The sequence below is a fragment of the Eublepharis macularius genome, chromosome 11, assembly GCF_028583425.1.
Source record: "Eublepharis macularius isolate TG4126 chromosome 11, MPM_Emac_v1.0, whole genome shotgun sequence".
In the NCBI taxonomy this organism is placed as follows: domain Eukaryota; kingdom Metazoa; phylum Chordata; class Lepidosauria; order Squamata; family Eublepharidae; genus Eublepharis; species Eublepharis macularius.
The window spans coordinates 21,265,595-21,288,146 of NC_072800.1; the positions used below are offsets into that span (position 1 = coordinate 21,265,595).

Genomic DNA, 22,552 nt, shown 5'->3' on the forward strand with positions numbered 1-22,552 from the left:
GCGCCGCGCAGCTCATGTGCACACAGATGCTCCTGAACATCCCTGAAGAAGCAGGGCATTTCATAAACCAGACCATTCGACCTCCTCAAAGAATCAAAGATAATGCGTAAGCACAAAAAAGTCACCACATTTTTAGTTTAAACCTTGGTTTATATTGGCAAGTAGCAAAAAGATACAGTAAACTAGGTGAATTATTAAGCTAAACAGCAACAACATTTTCTGATGTCACCATGCGCAGTTATCAAAGCAAGATCTTCCAATGCATTCAGCCACCCCTGTAAAAACAAGATAACACAATCAACTTGTATGATTCTGCAAGTGTATTTTTGTTTTTGCACAAAGCCTCCTCTGCCATGTGACTCAGGAAGCATAAACTGTACAGGAGCAGAGAACACTGGGAGGGCTAGGACCCGGAGAAGAGAGGCAAATCCCTAACACAGTGCCCTCTTTGGATGGTAGCCTAACTATGGAGTAGCAAAATCTTTGGATATTCAATGCTGTATTCCAAATGGAAAGCTTTGTAACCATTAAGAATTAGCCCTCTAGAGCAGGGATCCCCAACCTTTTGGCACACGGGGGCCGCATTAGAGTGCCCAGTGCCTAAAGAGGGCCACAGCTTAACTCAAAATGCAACAAAATTGCAGGGTGATAGCAGCAAATAAGCAGGTTGGAGGGCCGCACAGAAAGAGCTCGGGGGCCGCAGGTGGCCCGCGGGCCGCAGGTTGGGGACCCCTGCTCTAGAGGCACAGAAGCATGAAAAATCACATCTCCACCATGTGACAATCTGTGCCCACCCTCCCCCATCTTTTGAACAAACAGTCCATGCCTGTAAGTGAGCAAGCAAACTCTTTGATTAACATTAGTTCTTCACGCGTTATGAAGGTGCAAAAAGTATCTGGGGAATAAATGAAAAGCCTGCATCACTTCGAGAAGACAAATGCAATTGTATCCGCAAAAGAGAATGGCATCTCTTGTAAAGAATCCCAATAGTTAACAGATACGAGGTGCCAAGACATCACACTTCACGTCACTAAAAATACTGTTTTCATAAAACCCACAATCAGTATTTGATTATACAATTGACACTTCTCTTGCCACACTTACACAATGATATTGTTGATCGGGATATGAATCAGTTTTACAAAGAAACCAATAAATCCCATTATTGCAAAACCTATTGCTGTTGCCATGGCAATCTTCTGGAATTCTGTAAATTAAAAAAAGATATAAAAATGTAACTGACTATAACACTAAAACAGATAGTCATTTAAAAGCATCATATACTCGAAGTGGCTCTGGAGTATATCAAACACATTTTTATCTGTAACCAGGAATCCTTGACCAGCTGACTGGAAATTATAGATTTCTCCAGATTTAAAGTCTGGTTTTACTAGGGAAATAGAGCTGTACATACTTTCTTGAGCACTAGACTAACAGCGCAATCCTAAAAAACTTAAGACTGGAGTAACTCTGCTTAAAATTGCACTGTAAGAAGAAGATCAAATGTTGTAAGTAGGTGCTTCCCTAACACAGACCCAACCTTAATGTCATTGGAATGATCCAAATGAAATGGTTCTCCTTCCATTTGTGAGGCTAAAACAAATGCAGATGAAAATAATCAGGCTTTGTTTGCACAGGGCCCTTCCGCCAATCTGCTCCTTCTCAGAAGGACTACATGCGACATGGAGCTAGCGAGCTTTTATTTGAATTGACTGTTAAACCTTGCAAGAATTTTAGAATACTATCCTGATCATAAACACTTGAGACAGATCAAGATGAGTAGCCGTGTTAGTCTGTCTGTAGCAGTAGAAAAGAGCAAGAGTCCAGTCCATAAAATTAACAAAATTTGTGGTAGGGTGTGAGCTTCCGTGAGCTCACACAGCTGAAAAAGTGAGCTGTGGCTCACAAAAGCTCATACCCTACCACAAACACCATAAACTTTACCATAAACTCCATGGCACAGAGTGGTAAGCTGCAGTACTGCAGTCCAAGCTCTGCTCACAACCTCAGTTTGAGCCTGGCAGAAGCTGGGTTCAAATAGCTGGCTCAAGGTTGACTCAGCCTTCCATCCTTCCGAAGTTGGTAAAATAAGTACTCAGTTTCCTGGGGGTAAAGTGTAGAAGACTGGGGAAGGCAATGGCAAACCACCCAGTAAAAAGTCTGCCGATAAAATGTCATGATGCAACATCCCCCCATGGGTCAGTAATGACTCAGTGCTTGCACAGGGCCTTTACCTAGCTCACAAAAGCTCATACCCTACCATAAACACTTGAGCCCGAGAGCCATCATCCTGTATATAATATTAAAATATAAGAAATTCAACAAAAATATATAATACAAACATGGGACCATTCTGTGCAGAGAGATTTTGTTCCTTTTGCTTAGTTTAGGACATGATTTCATGGTACAAATGACATTTTTCCCCCTTACCTTTCCTGTCTGGCTTTGTGCATCTTTTAACAAGCCTGATGGAATCTTTCACAAACTGCCGGCTGGGCTCCACAAACTGCATTACTTGATCCATTATAAACTGCAGGAATAAAACAGATAGGAAACAGATTGTTCCATACAGTCGGCGCAAAACTTCTCAGAAAGTGCCTTCAACCCAAATTAGATAGGAAGATGCTTTTTTAAACCGAACTGATTAAGTTCATCGCTCTATCTCGGGTTTAGTTTTGGAGGGAAAAGCTGTTCAAGATCCTGATATTAAGAGCATTTGGGCTGCTGTTTGAGAAACAGGTTTTTTTCTGCCTTTGCAAAGTCCCAGTTCCTATACCATTTATTTTTAGAGCTTCCAGCATTTCCCTTGAATATTATTCAGCACTCTTTACAGTGCTCTTGTAGAAAGGTGCATTGTGCTAGCAATCCCTGATGTCAGAAAGAAACAACCTCTTATTTGACCAATTATGACTGGGAGGTTCCTACAGCTCTTCCCCACCCCCCCACCCCCAGCACCTTTCTTTTAAGAATACCCCACAGTCCTTCAACAAAGGCACAATACTTTTGTATTTTGGGAAGGAGAAGAAAGCTCTTTAAGCACATTCACTAGACCAGAAAAATTATATAAAAACAGCCACAGTGGCACCCCAAAGTAGCAGGTCTCCAACTGCTAGTAGGGACCTAAAAACGGACTGGAGCTCTCTTGCATGTGGATAGCAAAGCCAGGAGGAATGGGTGAAACTGGGAGAAGAGGAGGACTGATAATAATAATAACATTTTATTTAAATACCGCCCTTCAGGACAACTTAATGCCCACTCAGAGCGGTTTACAAAGTATGTCATTATTAGCCCCACAACAATCACCCTGTGAGGTGGGTGGGGCTGAGAGAGCTCCAGAGAGCTGTGACTGACCCAAGGTCACCCAGGTGGCTTCAAGGGGAGGAGTGGGGAATCAAACCCACCTCTCCAGAATAGAGTCCCGCACTCTTAACCACTACAACAAACTGATGGCAAAGTTAAATCTGCCTGTATGTGATGTCCATGAAATGCAGCCTTCTGTTTAGTAAGGATATATATCCATTCATTTATTTTGTTTATAATCTTATGTTTCTCCCCCACGAGGGGGGGGGGCAAAGGGGCTTCCTGCATCCTCCCCCTCCTCCATTTTACCCTCATAACAACAACCCCATGAGGTAGGTCAGGCTGAAAATCTACGTCTACCACAAGCTCACTCCGCAGGCCCCCACGGTAGAGCAAGGGTTCAACCCCGAGTCTCCCATATCCTGCTACAACCACTACACTACATTGCCCCTCATTTTCAGGGAAACCCAACACGACATGGAGCTCGGCCTCGACTGCCTTCGCGCACCAGGTGAAAAGGTTGCCAGCCTCCAGGTAGTGACTGGAGATCTCCCAGATTCTGATCTCCAGTCTTCCCCTGGAGAAAACGGCGGCTTTGGAGGGCGGACTCTGGGGCACTATAGCCCGCTGAGGTCTCTCTCCTTTTCTACCCCTGGGCTCTGCTTCGAAGGGAGGCTCAAATCCCAAGCGGACGGCCCCCGGCTTCTCAGGGGCGAAGGGAAGACACCCTCGCCAGGACCCCCTCCCCACCACTCACCGGCTCCTGCGACGGCTCGAAACCCAAAGACACGTCGCCACCCAGCACACAAACCGGAAAAAGGAAGTGACGCCGCACAGGGGCGGCCTTCCTAGGAGGAGGCGGGCCGGAGCGATTTCCGGTTGTTAGTGAAGCGCTCCGGAAGCGCCCGCAAACTGGCGGAAGGCGCGGGAGCCCCTGGGACGCCAACTCCCGGGCGGGATGAAAGCGCCCCGCCGCCGCCCCTTCCTAAGCCCATCATGGACGCAGCGCAGCGCAAGGCTGGAAAAACAAAGGACGGGGACTGGGGTGGGAAGGGGGCCGGCCCTCTTCGGGCAGGGCTTGGCTGGGAGTCCCGATAGTTTCCTCACCGAGTTTTTGCCCAGCGTCAATTTATGTTCTCGTTAACTCAAGACTTGCAATAACAACAACAACAAAACTTGCTTCCTTCATTCGTGCGCTGGTGTGATGTAAGCACATTTATTGTTACACAATTTTTTAAAAAACCATTCAGGCGTGCACGTTTTATTGACGGTTGCCAGCCTCCAGGTAGGACCTGTAGCTCTCGCAGAATTATGCTTGATCTCCAGACACGCCTCAGTTTCCCTGGAGAAAGTGGCTGCTCTGGAGGGTGGCTTTTGTGGCATTGTGCCCCTTGGAGGCCCACCCCCAACTCTTCCCTTCCCTCGGCTTCGCCACCCGAGTCTCCTGGGATTTCCCATCCAGGGAACCCGAGTTGGAGAAGCGCAGCTGTGTGGGTCTGCGTTAGAAAAGCAAGATTTGAGTCCAGGAGCACTTCAAAGACAAACTAGATTTCCAAGTGAATAAAAAAGTTTTATTAGAGAGCATTGTAAAAATGTTGTATTCCAGGTATTATCACAGTGCAACCTAAACAGAGTTACTCCATTGATTTTAGTGGGCTGAGACTGGAGTAACTCTGCTTAGGATTGCACTGTCAATGTAGGCTGTGACATCTTGTTAGCAATAAAGGTGCCACAATTCAGTTCCCTGCTTATTTTTCTTGCCCCTCCAGACTCATAACAGTGTCTGGCTTCCACAGATACAATGATAGGAAACGTTTGGCCAGGTGACTCTCGACATTAGCCAGATTTTTAAAAGCCCAGGGAGAGTGTGCTGCGGAGGTCAGCGCTGGACTAGGATCCTGGAGACGCAAATTCAAATCCTTCCTCAGCCATAGAAGCTCACTGGGTGGGGGGAGACCTTCACCTACTCTCCTTCAGCCTGAACTATCTCACAGGGTTGTTGTGAGGATCAAATGTAGGTAGGGTTGCCCACTTCCAAGTGGAGCCTGGACATATCCTGGAATTACAACCAATTTCCAGATAAGAGTTGCCAGCTCTGAGCTGGGAAATTCCTGGAGATTTGGGGGAGGGACCTGAAGGAGGAGGAGTTTGGGGGAGGGAGGGGCCTCAGCGGGTATAATAGTCCACCTTCTGAAGCTGCCATTTTCTCCAGGGCAACCAATCTCTCCCGGCTGGAGGTCAGTCGTAAATCCAGGAGATCTCCAGTCACCACCTGGAGGATGGCAAGCCTATTTCCAGACAACAGTGCCCCTGGAGAAAATGGCTGCTTTGGACAGTGGGCTCTATGGCATCACATCCCCCTTGCGCTCCCTCCCGAAACTCCAGCCTCCCTAGATTCCACCCCAAATCTCCAGGAATTTCCCAATCCACAGTGGGCAACCCTGAGACAAAGAGCACAGTCTCTACGACCCTGTGTTCCTTGGAGGAGAAGGGGTGTGGTAAAAAAAATACACGGTTAGACAGGGATGTGTTGAAGGCGTGCTGCAGGGGTTTGAAAACAATGGGTGTTCTCGTTCTGTTCAGAGGGCAGAAATCAGTTGCAGAGGCTTAAGGGTGCTTTGGGGGCAAAGAAGGCACATCTTTCCAAGGCCGTATGGAGCAAACCCAATAGAAATGACTTCATCTGCTGCTGCCTGGTTGAAAGCCCGGGAGCCGCAGTCCTAACACAAAGCTTCTTCCACTTCCTACCGTGCTGCAAGCCCCTCTTTATTTGCCAACACTGGGAACCACAGACGTGTCAAGGGCTAGAGTGATGCGCCCAGGGCTTTTCTTCTGGGAAAAGAGGTGGTGGAACTCAGTGGGTTACCCTTGGAGAAAATGGTCACATGGCTGGTGGCCCCGCCCCCTGATCTCCAGACAGAGGGGAGTTGAGATTGCCACTGTGGAGGGCAATCTAAACTCCCCTCTATCTGGAGATCAGGGGGCGGGGCCACCAGCCATGTGACCATTTTCAAGAGGTTCCTGAACTCAGTTCCACGGCGTTCCTGCTGAAAAAAAGCCCTGGATGCGCCCGTAGAGAGGTGAGGTGTCCAAAGAAAATTCTCGCCAATAATATCAGTGGTACATATTGTGGTATTTTGACAACCGGGATAGTGTTCGAAACTGCCCCAAGTTCACTTGAGGATTTGGCGTGGTCAGGAGAGGAAGGAAGTTGTTGTAACAACAGCTAGAGAGAGGGAAGGAATGGGATTGATTAAAGCCATGCCTCTGTTGGAAATAATACTGCCTTGTTATTCTTAAGACTAGCATTAAGAACACTCTAACAGCCTGCCATCTCTATGGTTGGACAACGGTTAGGTTTGTTGGAAGAGGAGGATTCAGCGCTGTCTCTTTCCTCAGGTTTCAGAGGGAGACAAATCAAAGAGTTAGAAAGAGAGAGGTCAGGGCACTCTGTTTACTGTTTACTACTCTGACTGTCCTTTGATATGTAGATTACTATTCTCAGGATTTTCCCCCTCCTGACTTCCTCCCTCTCACTTCTTCTCTTCCTGGCATTGTTCCAGGCAACACCTCTCTCCTTCTTCTCCCTGCATTTGGCAGCATGGATGCAGAACTTGTCTGAGCATCCATGTCTATCCTTAGACTAGATAGTAGTTAGGATCTGTCTCTCCTCCTTTCCTATTAGAGTATGGAGTTCCTACAATAAAGAACTCTTACTTCCTTTCTAAATATAAGCAAGTGTAGGCTTTGTTATTTTTCATCCCTGCACACACAGCAGCCAGCAGAACCATCTCACAACCACCTATAATCACACTTCTGCTAAACAATAAATTCTGCTAACAGCCCAAACATGTAATTCTTTAGTTAGGTGTCTGGGACCAACATGCAATTAATTTATCAAGGTTGACATCATGCATCAGGTCTCATGTGGTTCTCCCTATAGTGAGTTCTGATTTACCAAGGAAGACAAACCCTTTCTTGGCTCCATGTGTGTCTTTTGTTCCAACAAATGAAAGCCAAGATGTGGCAATCTTATTTTTAGTTTTTGATCTGTCATACCAGATATTTTATTTTTGTAAGAAAATGAATTATTTTAGACTGGTCAGGAATACATCTGTGTTTTATTTTCCAAGAGCGCTTTAATAGATGGAAGCAGGGCCTTTTTTCTGGGAAAAGAGGTGGTGAAACTCAGTGGGCTGCCCTCGGAGAAAATGGTCACATGGCTGGTGGCCCCGCCCCCTGATCTCCAGACAGAGGGGAGCTTAGATTGCCCTGATCTCTGTCTGGAGATCAGGGGGCGGGGCCACCAGCCATGTGACCATTTTCAAGAGGTTCCGGAACTCCGTTCCACCGCGTTCCTGCTGAAAAAAAAGCCCTGGATGGAAGGAAAATAACCCACCTTTCCCATTAATAACCACAAAATAAGTTGAAATGTGGATATTTTTCCTCCCTTTCCTATGGTTTCAAAAGCAGTTTACAAATATTTTCAGCATACTGATAAACTGGAGTCTGTACAGGCAGCTAAAGCTGTGATCCCATGCATACTTACACAAGACTAAGAGCCAGTTGAGTTCAGAGAGACATTTTTCTGCTAGGAGCCACTGCACATTACTAGTTTGCTGCTTCCCCTTGTGAGAAGAAGCGTGGTTTAGATGAAATTCAGTGCAGATGATCGATTAGCAAGGCCACATGTCATCCTCTGCAAAATAAATTGAAATATAATGTGTATTGGCCTCAATGTATGAACTTCTGTTATACAAAGTGGTAGAGTTCCAACCTCCAGATAGGGGCTGGGGATCTCCTGGAATTACAACTGATCTCCGGACTATAAAGATCTCTTCCTGCAGAGAAAATGGCTGATTTGGAGGGTGGACTCTATGGCATTATACTCCCTTGAGGTCCTTCCCCTCCAGAGGCCCCTCTTCCAAATCTCCAAGAATTTCCTGACATAGTGATGGCAAGGAAGAGTCTTTCCCATTGCGGGTGTCCTGAGATTCTTTAAAATGCAGATGTTTGCAGCTGGGAAACTCTGTGGGCAAGGGCTTGACAACTGATCTTGGAACTTTCTCACCTGCCAAAAACTCACCTGCAAAAGGGCAAGTAATTTTGTCCAGGTAGGTTGGATACGGAGTAGTATGCAAGCCAAACAAATCACCTTAAGATTCATTTATATAGTGAGGAAAACAGGCTTATTTATGCTCTGCTGCACACAGTCCTTTCACCATATGTTGTGATCCCTTTTCCAGGAGTAGTATTTACTGTATTCATAACTTTGTAGTCTGTAACTAACTATCATACATTAAATACCCTTTGTGAAAATATGCTTCAAAAGAGTAAATTCTTTTTATCTTTAAAACAGTCGTTGCTCCAAATATTTCTAGGCTGGTGTTCCATTCTCTATGGATTCTTATGGTTCCTCCGTTCATCTAACAATGCCTCTAGGACACTGCTATGTATGTGCAAATATGCTGAAAATCCCAGACATGTCTGTGAGTTTAAAACAAGGAAATCTGAATGTTTCGTGGCTTCTCAGACAGAAATATTTAAAGCTGGTGGGCCATTTTGGTTTTCAGGCAACTGGCTTTTTGTCCCTTCAGTGGTAACCATCAGCAAAGCTACAAGTGACTTTCTACACGTGGAGAATACTAGATTTTTCTCGCAAGGTTTCCTGGGAAATGGAGTACAAGTAGTCCTTCCCCTCTGTTAGAATCGCTGCCTGAAGAGCCACAAGAGGGCTTCGTTTGGGGGCAGGCAGCTGCTACTTTCTCCCAGGGTGTCCTGCAGGCTGCCTGATCTGCTCTGGAGAAAGTGTCCGCGTCGGTGAAGCTTCAGCCGCAGCGACAGTGGAAGCATCTGCTGCAGATTCTTCTGCTGTCACTGAGGATGAAGCTTCACCGACACTGCCGCTTCCAGAGCAGCTCCCCGAGAGCAGGCAGCCCACAAGATGCCCTTGGAGAAAGTAGCAGCTGCCCGCCCCCAAATGAAGCCCTCTTTTGGCTCTTCAGGCAGCGATTCTAACAGAGGGGAAGGACCACTTGGACTTCATTTCCCAGGAAACCTTGCTAAAAAAAAATCTAGTGCTCTCCACGTGGAGAAAGCCACTTGTAGTCACACTCCATGTCTCCATCCTTTGGATCACTAGCATTCTTGATTACATGAAAAATAAATGATCTTGTCACTCACCGCATGTTAAGACAGCTTTTGCGGGAGTTCTTTGGCAGTACTCCACATAAAGAACTCCCTTGAATGTTCCGGCGATGATGTGGTTGATGACATCACAAAATCTGCCTTTGTTTCCGCAGCTCTCCTGCTGGATTTTAGCACATTAAGTAGATGTAGTAGCAGGTCAGGGAGAGGAAAGATGAGGGCCGTTTTCCATCAGGGCTCTCATTAGTTCACATCCAAACCCCTCCCTTAAATCCTTCCTTCCCTTTTAAATCCAGATTTGCCTCTCTTCTTCATTCTCTTCACAATGAATACCAAGAAAGTTCACCGTGCCATGCCCAAGGTAGTCAACTCTAGTCAGAACTGCGCAGATGATGACGTTCAATTATTTGAACGGGGGTCTTTAGAAACTGTAGTGGGTTCCGTATCACTCACTCTGAACAACATTTCTGTGGGTGATGAGGGAGATAGGCTTCTGGTAGGTGAGGAAAGGACAGAACATTATCAGAATGGCCTTCAAGAAGTGAAGTGTGAATATGTGCAGTCATCTAATGCAATAGGAGAGCCAGTCAATGAAAAGAGTAGGGAGGCTTTTGAAGTCTTGGCTAAAGGTGAGCTTCGGAAAGCAGTTCAGTTGTTCACAAAAGCCATTGAACTGAATCCACATCTTCCCAATTCATACATAAACCGGGCCGATGTCTCCATGCAGCTAGGAGAGCTACACGCTGCCATTAAAGACTGTGACACGGCCATTCGACTTAATCCCAAGTCATCGGAGCCATTCAAATTGCGAGGGAGAGCACTCCAGAAGTTGGGGCATTTGAGAGAGGCAGCCTGCGACCTTGCTCTGGCATACAAATTGGATTACCATGAAGAAGCCAACACTGTGCTAAAAAGACTGAAGGTGGGGTTTCAAAGGGTTTCTGAGAAACAGGCAGAGTGTACCACTCGAAGACTTAAGGAGCCCAAGATACTGGAGATGGTGGGGGAGGTACAAGCAACTTCAGAGGATCAAGGGAAAAGCTGGGGAGAGGAAGCCTCTAGCACGCTTTTGAAAAATGAAACAGAGGAGATAATCAAATTAGATCATGCTGATTATTCCCAAGAGATGATACATGAAAATATGGAGATAGCAGCTGAGGTGTGGAAGCAGGCCAGTGAAAAAAAGAAGGAGGCCCTTGCTGCAGTGGAGAAAGGTGAACTGCAAAGAGCCGTTATCCTGTTTACTAAAGCTATCAGATTAAACCCCCGGCTCACCAACTTGTATGTCAGCCGAGCCAAAGTTTTCCTGCAGTTGCGTATGGCCAATGCTGCCATAAGAGACTGTAACCAAGCTATATGCATAAACCCTTACTCAGCATTGTCATATAAATGTCGTGGGGCAGCATATCATTTCCTAAGATACTGGCCGGAAGCTGCTAAAGATCTGGCTTTGGCCTGTCAGTTAGATTATGATGAAAATACCTATGCAATGCTAAAGGAGGTACAAGCCGAGGCCCACAAAAGCAGTCAGATAACTGCGCCTGAAAATGATGTAGCATCTCAAGTACAGGAACCAAGAATTCAGGAAGGAACTAAGCAAAAAGGTATTGATAAATCTGAGAGTGAGGAAAGTGATTTGGATATTGATACTTTAGAGGTGGTGGAACCAGATGAAGATGCTTCTCAAGAGATGGGAGACGAAAGGCTGAAAGTGACAGAAGAAATGCGGAAACTGGCCTGTGAAAAGAAGAGAGAGGCCTTTGATGCAGTCAATAAGGGTGAACTTTTAAGAGCAATAGAACTTTTCACTGAAGCCATTCAACTCAATCCACATCTTGCCATCTTATATGCCAACAGAGCCAGTGTCTTTCTGAAGCTTCAGAAGCCCAATGCTGCCATCAGAGACTGTGATAAAGCCATACAGATCAACCCTGACTCTGCACAGCCCTATAAGTGGAGAGGCAAAGCATTGCTGCTACTTGGTTGCTGGCAGAAGGCTACAAAGGACCTTGCCGTAGCCTGTCAGCTGGATTACGATGAAGAATCATATGCCTTGTTACAGGAGGTCGAACCAAAGGCTCTGAAAATTGCCAGATACTGGAGGAAGCATGAGCAGAAACAGGAGGAAAGAAAGTACAACGAGCTACTGGATGAAATTCAGAAACCTCATGAAAAACTTGAGAGAGCTCAAAGTACCCAAGCAGAGTTGGGAAGTCATTGCAACAGAACTATGGAATATCCGAGGACTGTTTGGAAAGAAAGCATAAAAGAACAACAAGAGATCAGAAAGGCAGTACAAAAGAAACAGGAGAGCGTGCCCCAGAAAAAGTGGGAGAGAGGACTGCAAGAAGGGATGGTACAGCAGTGGAGATCTTATGAAGAGACTGAAGATCGAGGAAGCTTTCAACAAAAAATATGGCAAGAACAAGAGAATCCTCGACCCAAGGAACTGAAAAACCATGGACTGGTCCATCAGATAGAGTTGGAGGAACAGTTGAGAGCACTTCAGGAGGAGCTGGAGGAAAAGCTGAGAGCTCAGGAAGATGAACTGGCTCTAGAGGAGAAGGTTTTACAGGCAATATTAGAAGCACAGCAAAGATCACAGCAGAAGGTTTGTAAAGATGAAGAAGAAGCCTACAAAAAGCTCATAGAAGAACAAGAGAGAGCTCACAAAACGGCTATAGAGGAACTGGCAATAGTTCAGCAACAGGCTCTGGAAGAGTTGGCAGCAGCTCAGAAAAAAGCCTTGGAGGACCAGGAGAGAGTTCAGCAGCAGGCACTGGAGGAACAGGAGAGAGCTCAGAAAGCTCTGGAAAATCTGGAAAGAGTTCGTATGCAAGCAGTAGAGGAACATCAACAGGCCCAGAAAGCATTGGAAAACCTGGAAAGAGCTCATAAGCAGGCAATGGATGAACAGGAAAAAGCTCAAATGGCAAGCAGGAAAGAACAGGAGCAAGCACAGAAAAAATCTCTAGAAGAAAACAGGAAAATTGAGATAGCCCTGGAAGAACTTTCAAAGACTCAGAGAAAGGCCTTGGAAGAACAAGAAAAAGCTGAGAAGAAAGCATTGAAAGAATTGCAGCTTGTTCAAAAGGCACAGGAAGAGCTTTCAGAAATTCAGAGAAAAATCCTACAAGAACAGGAAAGAGCTGAGAAGGCAACACAAGAACGAGAGATGGTCGAGACGGCGCTGGAAGAATTTTCAAAGAATCATAGGGTGATCCTAGAAGAACTTGAAAGGGCTGAGAAGAAAGCAAAGGATAAAAGAAAGATAGCTGAAGCAGACCTAGAGGAACTTACAAAGATTCAGAGACAGATTCTAGATGAAAAAGAAGAAGCTGAAAAGAAAGTAGTGACTGAAATACAGAGAGCTCAAAAAGCCAAGGAAGAACTTTCAGAAATTCAATTAAAAGTCCTTGAAGAACAGGAAAAGGCTAAGAAAGCAATGAAGGAACGAAAAATGGCTGAGGCAGCCCTGGAAGAGCTTTCAAAGATTCACAGGAACGTCCTAGAAGAAGAGGAAAGAGCTGAGAAAGCAAGGCAAGAAAGAAAGATAGCTGAGATAGCCCTGGAAGAGCTTTCAAAGAGTCATAGAAAGGTCCTAGAAGAGCAGGAAAGGGCTGAGAAGGAAGCAAAAGATAGAATAAAGATGGCCAAAGCAGACCTTGAGGAACTTGCAAAGATTCAAAGAAAGATCCTAGATGAACAAGAAGAAGCCAAAAAGAAAGCTATAATTGAAATACAGAAAGTTCAAATAGCCAAGGAAGAACTTTCAGAAATTCAGATGAAAGTCCTTGAAGATCAGGAAAGAGCTGAGAAAGCAAAGCAAGAACGAGAAATGGCCGAGGCAGCCCTGGAAGAGCTTTCAAAGACTCATAGGAAGGTCCTAGAAGAGCAGGAAAGGGCTGAGAAGGAAGCAAAGGATAGAATAAAGATGGCCGAAGCAGACCTGGGAGAACTTGCAAAGATTCAAAGAAAGATCCTAGATGAACAAGAAGAAGCCGAAAAGAAAGCAATAATTGAAATACAGAACGTTCAAATAGCCAAGGAAGAACTTTCAGAAATTCAGATGAAAGTCCTTGAAGATCAGGAAAGAGCTGAGAAAGCAATGCAAGAACGAGAAATGGCCGAGGCAGCCCTGGAAGAGCTTTCAAAGACTCATAGGAAGGTCCTAGAAGAGCTGGAAAGGGCTGAGAAGGAAGCAAACGATAGAATAAAGATGGCCGAAGCAGACCTGGGAGAACTTGCAAAGATTCAAAGAAAGATCCTAGATGAACAAGAAGAAGCCGAAAAGAAAGCAATAATTGAAATACAGAAAGTTCAAAAAGCCAAGGAAGAACTTTCAGAAATTCAGATGAAAGTTCTTGAAGATCAGGAAAGAGCTGAGAAAGCAATGCAAGAACGAGAAATGGCCGAGGCAGCCCTGGAAGAGCTTTCAAAGACTCATAGGAAGGTCCTAGAAGAGCTGGAAAGGGCTGAGAAGGAAGCAAAGGATAGAATAAAGATGGCCGAAGCAGACCTGGGAGAACTTGCAAAGATTCAAAGAAAGATCCTAGATGAACAAGAAGAAGCCGAAAAGAAAGCAATAATTGAAATACAGAAAGTTCAAAAAGCCAAGGAAGAACTTTCAGAAATTCAGACAAAAGCCCTTGAAGATCAGGAAAGAGCTGAGAAAGCAAAGCAAGAACGAGAAATGGCCGAGGCAGCCCTGGAAGAGCTTTCAAAGAGTCATAGGAAGGTCCTAGAAGAGCAGGAAAGGGCTGAGAAGGAAGCAAAGGATAGAAGAAAGATGGCTGAAGCAGACCTTGAAGAACTTGCAAAGATTCAAAGAAAGATCCTAGATGAACAAGAAGAAGCCGAAAAGAAAGCAATAATTGAAATACAGAAAGTTCAAATAGCCAAGGAAGAACTTTCAGAAATTCAGATGAAAGTTCTTGAAGATCTGGAAAGAGCTGAGAAAGCAAGGCAAGAAAGAAAGATAGCTGAGATAGCCCTGGAAGAGCTTTCAAAGAGTCATAGGAAGGTCCTAGAAGAGCAGGAAAGGGCTGAGAAGGAAGCAAAGGATAGAATAAAGATGGCCGAAGCAGACCTGGGAGAACTTGCAAAGATTCAAAGAAAGATCCTAGATGAACAAGAAGAAGCCGAAAAGAAAGCAATAATTGAAATACAAAAAGTTCAAATAGCCAAGGAAGAACTTTCAGAAATTCAGATGAAAGTTCTTGAAGATCAGGAAAGAGCTGAGAGAGCAATGCAAGAACGAGAAATGGCCGAGGCAGCCCTGGAAGAGCTTTCAAAGACTCATAGGAAGGTCCTAGAAGAGCAGGAAAGGGCTGAGAAGGAAGCAAAGGGTAGAATAAAGATGGCCGAAGCAGACCTGGGAGAACTTGCAAAGATTCAAAGAAAGATCCTAGATGAACAAGAAGAAGCCGAAAAGAAAGCAATAATTGAAATACAGAAAGTTCAAATAGCCAAGGAAGAACTTTCAGAAATTCAGATGAAAGTCCTTGAAGATCTGGAAAGAGCTGAGAAAGCAAAGCAAGAACGAGAAATGGCCGAGGCAGTCCTGGAAGAGCTGGCAAAGACTCATAGGAAGGTCCTAGAAGAGCAGGAAAGGGCTGAGAAGGATGCAAAGGATAGAAGAAAGATGGCCGAAGCAGACCTTGAGGAACTTGCAAAGATTCAAAGAAAGATCCTAGATGAACAAGAAGAAGCCGAAAAGAGAGCAATAATTGAAATACAGAAAGTTCAAATAGCCAAGGAAGAACTTTCAGAAATTCAGATGAAAGTCCTTGAAGATCTGGAAAGAGCTGAGAAAGCAAGGCAAGAAAGAAAGATAGCTGAGATAGCCCTGGAAGAGCTTTCAAAGAGTCATAGGAAGGTCCTAGAAGAGCAGGAAAGGGCTGAGAAGGAAGCAAAGGATAGAATAAAGATGGCCGAAGCAGACCTGGGAGAACTTGCAAAGATTCAAAGAAAGATCCTAGATGAACAAGAAGAAGCCGAAAAGAAAGCAATAATTGAAATACAGAAAGTTCAAATAGCCAAGGATGAACTTTCAGAAATTCAGATGAAAGTTCTTGAAGATCAGGAAAGAGCTGAGAAAGCAAAGCAAGAACGAGAAATGGCCGAGGCAGCCCTGGAAGAGCTTTCAAAGATTCATAGGAAGGTCCTAGAAGAGCAGAAAAGTGCTGAGAAGGAAGCAAAGGATAGAAGAAAGATGGCCGAAGCAGACCTGGGAGAACTTGCAAAGATTCAAAGAAAGATCCTAGATGAACAAGAAGAAGCCGAAAAGAAAGCAATAATTGAAATACAGAAAGTTCAAATAGCCAAGGAAGAACTTTCAGAAATTCAGATGAAAGTCCTTGAAGATCTGGAAAGAGCTGAGAAAGCAAGGCAAGAAAGAAAGATAGCTGAGATAGCCCTGGAAGAGCTTTCAAAGAGTCATAGGAAGGTCCTAGAAGAGCAGGAAAGGGTTGAGAAGGAAGCAAAGGATAGAAGAAAGATGGCCGAAGCAGACCTTGAAGAACTTGCAAAGATTCAAAGAAAGATCCTAGATGAACAAGAAGAAGCCGAAAAGAAAGCAATAATTGAAATACAGAAAGTTCAAAAAGCCAAGGAAGAACTTTCAGAAATTCAAATAAAGGTCCTTGACGAACAGGAAAAAGCTAAGAAAGCAATGAAAGAACGAGAAATGGCTGAAGCAGACCTGGAAGAGCTTGCAAAGATTCAAAGAAAGATCCTAGATGAACAAGAGGAAGCTGAAAAGAAAGCAATGAATGAAATACAGCGAGCTCAAAAAGCTAAGGAAGAACTTTCAGAAATTCAAATTAAAGTCCTTGAAGAACAAGAAATGGCTAAAAAAGCAATGAAAGAACGAGAAATGGCTGAGGCAGCCCTGGAAGAGCTTTCAAAGATTCATAGGAATGTCCTAGAAGAGCAGGAAAGGGCTGAGAAGAAAGCAAAGGATAAAAGAATGATGGCTGAAGCAGACCTGGGAGAACTTGCAAAGATTCAGAAAAAGATCCTAGATGAACAAGAGGAAGCTGAAAAGAAAGCAATGAATGAAATACAGCGAGCTCAAAAAGCTAAGGAAGAACTTTCCGAAATTCAGATAAAGATTCTTGAAGAGCAGGAAAAAGCTAAGAAAGTAATGCAAGAACGAGAACTGGCTGAGGCTGCCCTGGAAGAGCTTTCAAAGATTCATAGGAACACCCTAGAAGAACAGGAAAGGGCTGAGAAAAAAGCAGTGGTAGAAAGAAAGATAGCTGAGGCTGCCCTGGAAGAGCTCTCAAAAACCCAAACGAAGATCCTAGAAGAAAAAGAAATGCTTGAGAAGAAAGCAGTGATAGAAAGAGAAAGAGCTCAAAAAGCCAAGGAAGAACTTATAAAGATTCAGGGGAAAGTCCTTGAAGAACAAGAAAAGGCTAAGAAAGAACTAAAAGAAAGGCATATGATTGAAACTGCCCTAGAAGAACTTTCAAAGATTCACAAGAAGACCTTACAAGATCAGGAAAAGGCTGAGAAGAGAGTGATGAAAGAAACAGAGAAGGTTCAGAAGGCCCAGGAAGAGCTTTCAAAGATTCAGGGAAAGGTCTTAGAAGAAGAGGAAAAGGCTTACAAAGCAGTGAAAGAAAGAGAAACAGCTGAGGCAGCCCTGAAACAACTTTCAGAGATTAGAAGTAAAGTCTTAGAAGAACAGGAAAGAGCTGAAAAGAGAGCTATGAAAGAGAGAGAGAAAGCAGAGAGAGCCCAAGAGGAACTGGAGTTCGCTCAGAGGAAGGCCCTGGAAGAGTTGGAGGCAACTCGGAGAAAGGCCATGGAAGAAAATGAAAGAGCTCAACAAAAGGCCCTAGATGAACAAAGGAAAGCACAGTTGTCTATGGAAGAACTGGAGAGAGCACATACTAGAGCCATGGAAAAACAACAGAGAATTCAGAAGATAGCTGTTGAAGAACAGAAGAGAGCTAAGATGATGCTCAGTGAACTAGAAGAAACAAAGAAAAAAGCCTTCGAGGAACAAGAGAAAGTGCAGAAAGTGGCACGAGATGAACAACTGAGAGCTCACCATGCTATAGAAGAATTGTCAAGACTTCAGAAAACAACTTTGGAGGAACAAGAGACAGCACAGAAGGCAGCCCTTGTTGAACAGCAGAGAGTGAAAAAGATGCTAAAGGAACTGGAAGAAAAACAGAGAAAGTTTAAGGAGGAACAACAAAGGTTACAGAGGAGATCCCGAGAGCAACAAGAGAGAGCTCAGCTAGCTATGGAAGAACTGGATAAAGCTCGCAAAGCTGCCCTAGAGGCTGAGAAAAGAGCTCAACTAGCCATGGAGGAATTGGATTGAGCAAAAAAACTGCCCTTGGAAGAAATGGGGAAGCAAATAAAAATCCGGCGCCAACCCAGGAGCCTGTTATAAATAATAATAATGACGATGATGAGGCTCACAATATAATGCCAAAAACAGGTGCTAAAGAGGGCGTCCAGAAGAAAGGTCTAGAGCACAGCATCATTTACAAAAAGATCTGCATTGAACAAGGAACGAAGGAACAGCCACATTTTAAGAAGGGCATAGAGCTTGGGAAGAGTTCATCGAGACCTTTAGCAAACTCTGTTCTTAACTTTCTGGAAACCGAATGAGGCTGAGACTGCGAGTTAGAAAAACAATTAACTGAACTCGATAGTCATCTACAAGCCATTGTGTTCATAACATTAAAATTGGGGAGGAAGGAATAAGAACTGTTTCGATTTTTAAAGTAAGACCCTTACACCCATACGCTTTGTGTTTAGGGTTTTAAAAGACCTATATACACAGCATTTGGTCCTCGCCCAGATATCCATGGACAGGTGATGGCTTTTTTTGGTCATGTCCTCATGAGCACCTCATGGGCTTACTCAATGGGAAGGACAGGAGTAATAAAACCATTACTGGTTGGCTGCTTCTCCAGCCATACAAATTCAGCCAAATAAGACCAACAGCAATGCTAATATTTTGACGACTACTTAGAAATTTCCAATTGGCCAGATTTTTAAACAAAATCTGTTACTTCTATCCAACTGACCTTTAAAAATACAGTTTTTTTAAAAAAGTGAGATTGGTTTTCCCATTCCGATCTACTATATCAGGACTTTCCAACACCTTTCCTGGCACTTGCCATATGTTTTTAGAAAGAGGGCAGGAGCAGGTAGGACTTTTGCCCAGCAGGGTTTTTGAATAGCTACTGTAGATCTGATTGGCTGTTAAACATAATTTCTGCCTGAAATGTTGAAGAGTTTCTAGGAGAGTTATGCATAATCTCACCTTCTTTGGCTCCACCTCCTTTGGCAGCCATTTTGTGGATGCACCCACTCCTGTGCCAGAATTCCAAAGGTGCCCAGAGGTTCAAAAAGGGTGGGGGACCTCTGTTGTGTACAGGGCTTTTTTTCTGGGAAAAGAGGAGGTGGAACTTAGTGGGTTGCCCTCGGAGAAATTGGTCACATGGCTGGGGGCCCCGCCCCCTGATCTCCCGACAGAGGGGAGTTGAGATTGCCCGCGGCGCAGAGGGCAATCTCAACTCCCCTCTGTCTGGAGATCAGGGGGCGGGGCCCCCAGCCATGTGACCAATTTCAAGAGGTTCCGGAACTCCGTTCCCCCGTGTTCCAGCTGAAAAAAAGCCCTGGTTGTGTATAAACACATGCTTTGATTCAGAAAGAAAAATAATATTTAGGATATAAACAAGCGGGTTGTTCAAGGCATTTATTTTAAAAATGAGTAAATAAAAATGATTAATTTTTTGGTCTGACCTCTTTGATTGAGGCCCACAAGCAAACATTTCTCTGTGGAAATCCTGGTGTACAGAATAGATCATTTGTCTAATGAGGCCCATAGAAAATAGCTAGTTTCTCTCTTTTGCACCTGTTGATCTGGGTCTTTTATCAACCTGATGTGTAACAGTTAACCAGGAAGAAGACTCTCAAGTTTAACTGAAATGAATTGTATCAGTTTATCGAAACACCGTGATAATGAAATGAAGGAAATACCTAAGCAGAGTAATAGACAAAGTAACCAAAGCTCATGAATGAAACAGCACAGAGATGTACCTTGAAATAGCTAGACATGATGAATCCAAGCACATTCCAAAGAAAACATTTTTAAAACCATTTGTGATGTGTTTTATGCAAGCAAAAATCAAATTCCATCACCAATCCACCCTCCTGCCCATCTCCTTCTTAATCAGCTAAACTGACGCCTCAGCTTGTAAACATTGCATAGCTACCTCAAGTTCCTTCCAGTCCACCTACTAAATGCCTGTTTATTTTGTCTACAGCAGACTAAACTGACTTGGTTACAAAGCCCTCCATTGTTACCTATAGAAGTTCTCTGGCCTTGGTTTTCTAGTCCCATCATCAAGGGATTCTTACCAGGAGAGGGAAAGCTTCCTCTTTAGAGGGACAGAAAGTTTCTCAAAAATGATGCTGTAGGCCTTTTATATTTTTTCCTTGGTCAAGGAGGGTACAGAGTACATGAGATGTGATACTCTGTTCTTGGTACATGCTTTCTCAGTTCCCCCTGGTACTTTCTCTCAGGAACTGTGTAATTAGTATATTTCTTAAACCAAAAGATTTTTAAAAATAAACTAAAAGGTCAGACAGGTACTTGAGGCCTTTCTACAGCTATGTTCTGTCTCCATTCTCCCGATCTGAACTTTCTGCTGCTTTAAATGGAGTTAAGCTTCTAAGAGAAATCACATCTTCTTCTGGTCTCTTCTTCTGATTGGCTGAAATCCTCCTCGGCAGTTGTCCCCTGTTCACAGCATCTCTGTGCCAGTCAAAGCCATTCAGTCACTCACAGTGAGTTACTTCAGCAGAATTCAAAAATTCAAATTCAAATGTATTATGGTCCTATAGCAGGGCTGTTTCCAGATGGCTTACCTGAAGCCGCTCCATGCCGCAATGTTGTGGATCGTGCCGGGGAGAACGCGATATTTCGCGTTTTCCCCGGCACGATCCACAACATTGCGGCATGGAGCGGCTTCAGGTAAGCCATCTGGAAATGGCCCAGCAAAAATATTACAGTGGTAAAAGTAGAGCATATAAGTTGGTAAATCAGTAGATCAGTAATAATTATAAATTACATTGCATTAAAATATTTAATATTTTAATATTTTAAATTTAATACATGATAAAATCAAATACAAGACCCCCTCTAGTTAGTAATTAGCAGTCTCCTGCTCTTCATAGCCATCCAACCAAATTTAGCAACCTTGTATGTTATATCCTGGGACCTGTCCAAAAGCATTATCGAGAGAAGAGAAACTCTATATCTTCCTGGGTAGGCTGCAATTATAGGTAATATATAGGCTTCTCGTAACTGGGTGTATAACTTACAGTCAAAGATGACATGATCTAGTGTTTCTATTTTCCTGTCACCACAGGGACATAGATGTTCTTCTAACAGAATTCTTTGGTATCTACACATTTTGGTTCATCATAGCACCTCCATTAGGTCAACATTCAGGTTTCTTCAGGATAACATGGCCTTATTCTTCGGGGTTCAAAAGGGCCTGATTAATAGCAGCCTTCTCAGTGTCATGCTATAATAAATCTCTGATTAATCTCCAGCTTCTCTGAATATCGTATCTAAAAAGAGGCGTGTTTCACATTTGATTTCCAAAATGAGACCAGAAGGAGCTAATTAATGGACGAAGCATCTCAAAAAAGGGTCATTCTTCACATTTAGGCCCTGTTGCTTTGTGTATGGCTACTGTAGCTTTGACATTCATGAATTTCCAACAAAGCTGTTGCTACCGTGCTCTTCTTTGGCACCACTTATTTGCTCAAATGCTTCAACCGCAGTACAAGGTCAAGCAAATTGGGGAGAGAAGCTCTAGCAATCTCCTTTGCTCCCTGGCTTACCTGGCTTCTCATCACTGGATCACTTCCTGTTGCCTGGTAGCTGCTACATGGAAAGGTAGGAGGCAGGAATCTTGTGAGGGAGTCACTATTGGCACCATCTGGCTCGTGTCTGACGAAGAGAACTGTGATTCTCGAAAGCTTATGCTACAGTAAAGTTGGTTAGTCTTAAAGGTGCGACTGGACTCTTTTCACTGTTGGCACCATAACTGATCCTGTTCACCTCAAGGTGGTTGATTAGGAAAGTGAGTGGCAATGGTGAAGAAATGGAGAAGCAGAGGGTGATATTGGGCTAACACCTTCCCAGCAGTGTTCCCGCTAATGTGAGCACGTGAGCAATTACTCACAGATTCTGACTCCTCTGCTCACAGCTTCTCAGCTGTAGCTCACAGATTCTAACCCTCAGGTGGCCCCGCCCTCCCACTCAGCCAGCATCTGCAGGTGGGCCCTATCGGGATGGAGCAGGGATGGAGCCTCATCCCACTTCTCCCTTCCTGGCTGTGGCTGGTTTGGCCCCCCGGGTAGTGCCAGAGAGTGCCTCCAACCACTAGCTGGGGAACAGAGCAGAGCTGAGTGATCGGGTCTGGCCTGACCCATGCAGCCTGAAATCGCTAGGATCCCCTCAGCCCCAGAGAGCTGAGGAGGTAGCACCTCAGCCACCACCATGGTGAAGGCATCATTTAACTTGGCCTTGGTGCAGAAGGAGGCTGAAGAAGTAAGCATTGACTCACAAAAGCTCATCTTGAAATAAATGCGCTAGTCTTTAAGGTGCCATTGTGTGTCCGCTTTATTTTGTATCAACGAACTAATACCACTACCCCTTTGTAATCAGCATGGACATAGCCATTTTTATACAGAAGTATACTCTGATTTTTGTGGCCCTTTCACCTAATGGCTTTTATTGTGAAATTGTTTTGATTGTAATCAAAACAATTTAATTGTAATTTTTTTTAAAAAGGAGGTGCACTCAAAACTTTAAGCTGTTGTTTCGGCTCACAAAGTAGATTTTTAGCTAACAACATTGCAAAGCTTAGAGGGAACATTGCTTCCCAGGGTGTTCCCTGTGGCAGAAGCTTGACCAGACCTGTAGCAGATACTAGGCCGCAGTAAATCATAGATTAAAGAAGAATTGAGGAATACGCCAACATCTGCTTTCCCACTTTGACTATGGTGGTGACTTAAAGTTCAGGTCGGCAGCAAAAAATGATAGAATAAGAGT

The 22,552-nt window shown here is 44.2% G+C and overlaps 2 protein-coding genes across 2 annotated transcripts; one reads left to right on the forward strand and one right to left on the reverse strand.

Annotated features, from left to right (window-relative positions):
* Positions 1-129: 129 nt before the first annotated feature.
* On the reverse strand, positions 130-4,137 carry SEC61G (SEC61 translocon subunit gamma). Its single transcript, XM_054991444.1, has 4 exons — positions 4,058-4,137; positions 2,431-2,530; positions 1,105-1,207; positions 130-275 (listed from the first exon to the last, which is right to left on the reverse strand). The coding sequence occupies exons 2-4, from the start codon at positions 2,522-2,524 to the stop codon at positions 266-268; spliced, it is 207 nt and encodes a 68-aa protein (XP_054847419.1). The 5' UTR covers positions 2,525-2,530; positions 4,058-4,137; the 3' UTR covers positions 130-265.
* On the forward strand, positions 3,778-18,081 carry LOC129337307 (axoneme-associated protein mst101(2)-like). Its single transcript, XM_054990913.1, is given in 9 exon segments — positions 3,778-3,834; positions 4,153-4,345; positions 9,744-12,274; positions 12,347-13,174; positions 13,295-14,344; positions 14,459-14,795; positions 15,429-16,972; positions 17,057-17,819; positions 17,822-18,081. Coding segments are annotated over 9 exon segments (7,563 nt in total).
* The last annotated feature ends 4,471 nt before the right edge of the window (positions 18,082-22,552 follow it).

Excerpts from the sequence above, each read along its gene's own strand:
- SEC61G (XM_054991444.1), bottom strand. The coding sequence starts at position 2,524 with ATGGATCAAGTAATGCAGTTTGTGGAGCCCAGCCGGCAGTTTGTGAAA. Across the intron at positions 1,208-2,430 it reads CACAAAGCCAGACAGGAAAG|AATTCCAGAAGATTGCCATG; the intron begins GTAAGGGGGAAA and ends TTTAATTTACAG.